Here is a 5851-nt window from a genome sequence, read left to right on the forward strand (position 1 = left end):
GGGGCTGGTCATATGAAAGGACGAGCCTATATGAGCAGAAGACTATGCATGGATATGTTAGTAGAAAGTTCCGAGATGATAGTAACATCGATTACCAAAGCAGTTTATCGTGGACCAATAGCCGGATTACTACCTCCCACTTTGAAGGGTGTACGTTTGCAATCCAGGAACAGTGTGTCACTGGTGCTTAATTTATCGACCTCGAAAGGATGGAAGGCAAAGTCGGCGGAATTTGAACTCAGAACGCAGTGGCAGATGAAATACGATCAAGTATTTCACCCGGCATGCTAACGATTCTGCCAGCTCACCGCCTTGTTTCAAATTTACTTATAATGAAATAGTTTTTGATGAACTCATGGACAAATGGAGCTTAATATTATTTTTATTCTATTGTCGTATACCAGCGTTCTGTTGTTAATTCCATTCATCATCATTGTTGTCGTTAGATTTAAATATATTTGTGTATCATTGTTCAGTTTTATTTCAAGATTTCTTGCCAATAGAGAAAGATCCGGTTTCTAACATAGATTCAAGGCCCCTTCATTGGAATTTCAACATCAACAACAGGGTATTTTTGTATGTATGTATGTATATGTGCAGATTTGTATGTTTTGCTTTATGCATGCATTCTCATGCATATAGTTGCATATCTAGACATGCTCATATATATTTAAATGATAAACTTCTGGAAAGTTTTATGGATTTTTACAGTTCCAGTGATGGATTGGATCTGTAGTTTTCGAATTAGCTTTCCCCTTTGTGGCTTTCAGAAGCCTAATTTCTCAAGATTGGTATTTAGGCAGTGTGTTACATATCCCAGGGCTACAATAATTACAGGTGTAAATATGAACTTGTAATCTGGATAGAGTAACTGCAGATTTCTTAACAGTTCAGCGTAGGTGTTCTCTTTTTCACTAATCTCCAGCTTCATATTAACATTCTTCTTCTTCTTCTTCTTCTTCTTCTTCTTCTTCTTCTTCTTCTTCTTCTTCTTCTTCTTCTTCTTCTTCTTCTTCTTCTTCTTCTTCTTCTTCTTCTTCTTCTTCTTCTTCTTTTCTCTCTCTCTCTCTCTCTCTTTCTCTCTTTCTTCCTCACCCTTGTTCAGTTGTACCAGTAATTCACAAAGTCTAGTCTTGTCACATTATATCACACTCTCACGACATGAAAATATATCAGTTTCTGTAAAATATTCAGATGCTTACACGCTATTGTTACGAGCAGGGAAATTCAATATTCATCGCCGCAACCGACAGAGAACTTTACTCCACGTATTTGTCAATGGCAGGCCTATGAATACAAAATCTTGTCAATCCATCACCCAACATAACTCATATACGCCGATGCAGATACCTCTACATATCTGTGAACTATAAAACCTGTATTTGACTAGCGAATGTATTTATTGAGAATATCATCATGTTAAACCAGCCCTCAAATTCAGGGATAAAATAAAAAGATATCTGTTGAAAATTCATTGAGTTAAAGAGGAACCAACAGAATTCTACATTGAATTTTGAATGGTTTTTAATCGAGATTCAAAGCCTATCGAATACGCCATATGACTCCCAAACAGCTTATGTTCCTGACACCATCATATTGAGCAATATTATCAGAAGGTGTTGCAATTACGATGATATTTGGCCACCAACTGATGAGAGGTTGAAAATGCCTGTGTCCATTGAATTTATATATATATATATATATATATATGAGTGGGTATGAATGTATGTATATGTATTATATATATTAGACAACCTGATGACGATCAGTAAGCCGAAACTTCGTAGTAATTGCCAACGTTTCCTAGTAGTAATTTATAAATATATATAAATCTATATTTCAGTTAACTTTCATTGTAGCTTTGAGATAGTTTTGATAATTTCGACAGTGTCACTATAGGATTTTCATAGTTTGAACATCGTTTCAACATCATTTTAACAGAATTTCAATATAATTTCAACACAATTTCAATTTCCTTTCGATAAAGTATTAATATATTTCCAACACAGTAATACTATAGAACGAACATAGAAAATACCTCTAAAGTTACCTCTGAGCCACCTGTTCGTGTTAGACCGGGCGACAAATTAAAGCTATCAACTAAGAACAATCCATCCGTCCCATCAATTTTCCAGACAAATCTTGAGTCATCATGGAGCTATCTTGAAATATGTTTGAAACATCTACCACTTGAATGCGAAGAAAATTTTCATTCAAATTTTCATTCAAACCTATAGCTTTAATAGTCCCAACATATATTTAATATAATTTCAACATTGATAGGCCACAGTTTCAAAATAAATTCTATATAGTTCCCACATTGCTACACTGTAGTTTCAGCAGTGCTACAATACAGATTCGACATAATTGCTGTATTATTTCAGAATTGCTACAGTATAGTTTCCGTATTGTTACAACGTAGTTTCTGTATTGTTACAGAATAGTTTAACTTCATTGTTATTTAGTTGTAACATCACTACCATATGATATTAATATAATTGCTGTATACTTTTAACACTGCTTATAGTTTCCACATTGTTACAAGATAATTGCAACATTATTACATTATAATTCCCTACAGTATTTCAACATACTTTAACATAATTGCCATATAGATTCAATATAGTTGCAACATTGTAACAAAATAGTTTCAATGCTGTTACAATATAGCTTCAATATTGTTACAATATAGTTCCAACATTGTTACAATGAAGTTTTAACATAATTGCTATATCGTTTGAACATTGTTACAAAATATTTTCAACGTTCTCAATTCAAACCTTCAGAGTCAGCAAAAGATTTAGCATTTCATTGCAAAAGAAAATACCCAGAAAGACAATCCGTTGAAATTTAAGAATAATATCATTTAAACAGAAAAGAATATGCTGTTTTTGCTAGAATGAAATTCTTAGTTCTTTCTGGCAGAAATTTGTGTAAAATGTATTTATTTCTTACATATGTAAAGAATGAACTTCACTAGAATGGAAACTGATATAAAACAGAAAAAACTTTGTATGTAAATTAATTATCTTTTCAAATATTGTTAAATTTATATTGGCAATATTATTACGGGTACTATTATTGCTAGAAATATTGTCAATATTATGACACGTGATATGTATGTATGTATGTATGTATGTATGTATGTATGCGTGCATGCATGTATGTATATATGTAAATATTTGTGCATGCATACGTATATACATACATACATACATACATACATACGTACATAATTGTTCGCAAAATGTCTCGTAAAATATCTTCTAGACTGCAAAAAGCACGTTTAGATAGCTTCTAAGAGTTAAAGTGTCGTGTCTACCGTATATAGGACGGTCGTGATAATCTACAACAACAGGGAAAAGCTGATAATTTTCAACCGTCAAATTAGAAGTGTTTATTTGTACAAGAAAGAAATGAATAAACTTCCAGCAGTTTGTCGAAACATTGAGCAATTTTAAAATAAGTCGTTTTTAAGAAGTTCAAATGAATAAACGAAAGAGAATTGGTCTTTATTTCAGGGGCAGAAAGAAAATCAGGATAGGCTGCCCTTAAATGTCTTTATGTACAAATATTAAACCTTAGTTGCTCTGAAAATACACCTGAAAGTAAAGATTTGGTATAAATTAGTAAATCAAGAGTGTTTGTTATACTTACATATCACCGAACAAAGTCGACTGCCAGTCGTCCATTTTAACCCTGGCCTCATAGCAATTGTTGTTCTCCTCAATTTATATATAGGACACTTTTACAGTTGTCCTATATTGAATAGTTCTTGTATTTTCCTTGTTGCCGTTGATTTTTTTTTTAATTCCTTTTTAGTTTTGCTTTTTTTTTTTTAGTTTTTAGTGATACATCCGTAATAATTGGCAGAAAATAGTATTGAGATGCAGAAGAAGAATTAAACACTATCAGTGTATATGTAACCCAATATCTATACTCTATTATTTACAGCTTTATTTGCTTCGAGATCCACCATTTCGAAAAAGAATATATATATATATATATATATATATAGTATGTGTGTGTGTGTGTGATGTATGTGTGTTTACTATTTATGTCTAAACAGTGAGAGAGAGTGAAAAGAGGGGAGGAGAAGAGAGAGAGAGAGAGAGAAGAGAAGAGCTAAACTACATAATATTGACCGATTTCTTATCATTGTCATTGTTATTATTTCACAGTATTTCCCTCCTTAGTATTTCGCATTTCTATTATTATCGGTTTTATTTCTTCTTTCTGTCTTCGATATTATCATAATTATAATCCATTGAGAATATTACATCCGTGAAATTCATTTATTGTAATAATACTGAGACTCCATCCTTTCAACTTTACAACAACTGTTCGTACAATACATCTGTCTTGTGAACATGCAGGACGTTATGACGATATCCATTATTGGTCTTTCATTAATACATGCTATGATTATATGACAGAAATATCAGTGGTCCAGTGGAAAAGGTATTAGCATTTTTCGTTTGTAAGCATTGTTAGTTCGTGTTTTGGGCGAAGGCATGCGCTGAATCCAGTGGTTCGAGAGCGATTTAAACATATTAATACAGTTCTCAATGTCTGGGATGATAGTTAGGGTGGTAAGGATAAAATCACGGAAAACCGTGTGAGATATAATTGGGTAGAACCAACTTCCACAGTGAAAGGCGTAGTTGTTTGGATGTTGATGTGTAATTTCAGTGTTCTAGAAATTAAGTTTGAATGCTTTGTTCTCACCAAAAAGAAAGAATAAGTGTGAATGGCTGAAAGTATGAAATTAATTTCCTACTTAGCTAATTACCAAGTGGTTTTTCTTTGGCTTTTTTTCTTCACTTTCTTTCCTGTCTATATTTTTAAAGATACAAATCACAGTAATTCTTTTACTACCTTCAGGTTAAATTGACATTTAGCACACATTACCTACCATCCTTGGACGAAATGTAAAATAAAGATGAAATATCCGAAAGATAAAACAAATGCTTCTTTAAAAGCAGTTTGAGTGTAGAACATATCTGAATATCAACTTGGGAAAGATGGTATATTAAAATTATATAATATATATGACACAACTCCGCTGATATGCAGAGACGTATGCAAGAGTCTAATTGTGTAACTGCAATGAAAAGTAAAAAACAAAAACACACAATGGAAAGTAAAAACAAACAAATAAAAGAAATAACTTCAAGAATAATCTCAGTTTTCCAACTGACTTTATCAACTACATAAGACCTTACTCTTTCTGTCATTTAGTATGCAGAACATTCACTTTGGACACTTTCACTCCACCATATTGTTTATATTCTGGTCCACACATTTCTACAGCATGTTATGTAGTAGTAGAAGAAGAAGAAGAAGAAGAAGAAGAAGAAGAAGAAGAAGAAGAAGAAGAAGAAGAAGAAGAAGAAAGGTGGTGAGCTAGCAGAATTGTTAGCGTGCACAGACGGTATGCTTAGCGGCATTTCAGCATTTCTTCCATCTTTATATCCTGAGTTCAAGTTGCGCTGTGGTTAACTTCGCTTTCCGTCCTTTCAAGGCTGACAAAATAAGTATCAGCTGAGCACTGGGGTTGATGCAATTGACAAACCCCATCTTGTGCCAACAGAGGAAATTCCACACCTTGTGCCAACAGAGGAAAAGTTTGTTACAGGAAGAACACACAATCAACTCATTAGCAACTAGATATCTTCTGCTAACTATAAAATAAATGTTGTTAATAATTTCTAATGCCTGATTCAAATAAATTGAAGTTCAACAATATTTACATAAACAAGAAATAAACAGCAATATGACAAAAGTAATTTTTTCCACTTGCAGTAATGACAGTTGAAGTTTGCCAAACTGACAAAGATATTTGTCTTAT

The 5851-nt window shown here is 32.7% G+C and overlaps 1 protein-coding gene across 1 annotated transcript in view; it reads right to left on the reverse strand.

Moving 5' to 3' along the window:
- Positions 1-5153, reverse strand: part of LOC106868869 (uncharacterized) — a 32468-nt gene extending 27315 nt beyond the window's left edge. The window contains exon 1 of the mRNA XM_014914320.2: positions 3658-5153. Coding sequence (XP_014769806.1) covers positions 3658-3709 — 52 coding nt within the window. The 5' untranslated portion in view covers positions 3710-5153. The remainder of the gene's footprint in view (positions 1-3657) is intronic.
- Positions 5154-5851: the final 698 nt, after the last annotated feature.

The sequence above is a fragment of the Octopus bimaculoides genome, chromosome 9 (assembly GCF_001194135.2).
Source record: "Octopus bimaculoides isolate UCB-OBI-ISO-001 chromosome 9, ASM119413v2, whole genome shotgun sequence".
Lineage (NCBI taxonomy): Eukaryota > Metazoa > Mollusca > Cephalopoda > Octopoda > Octopodidae > Octopus > Octopus bimaculoides.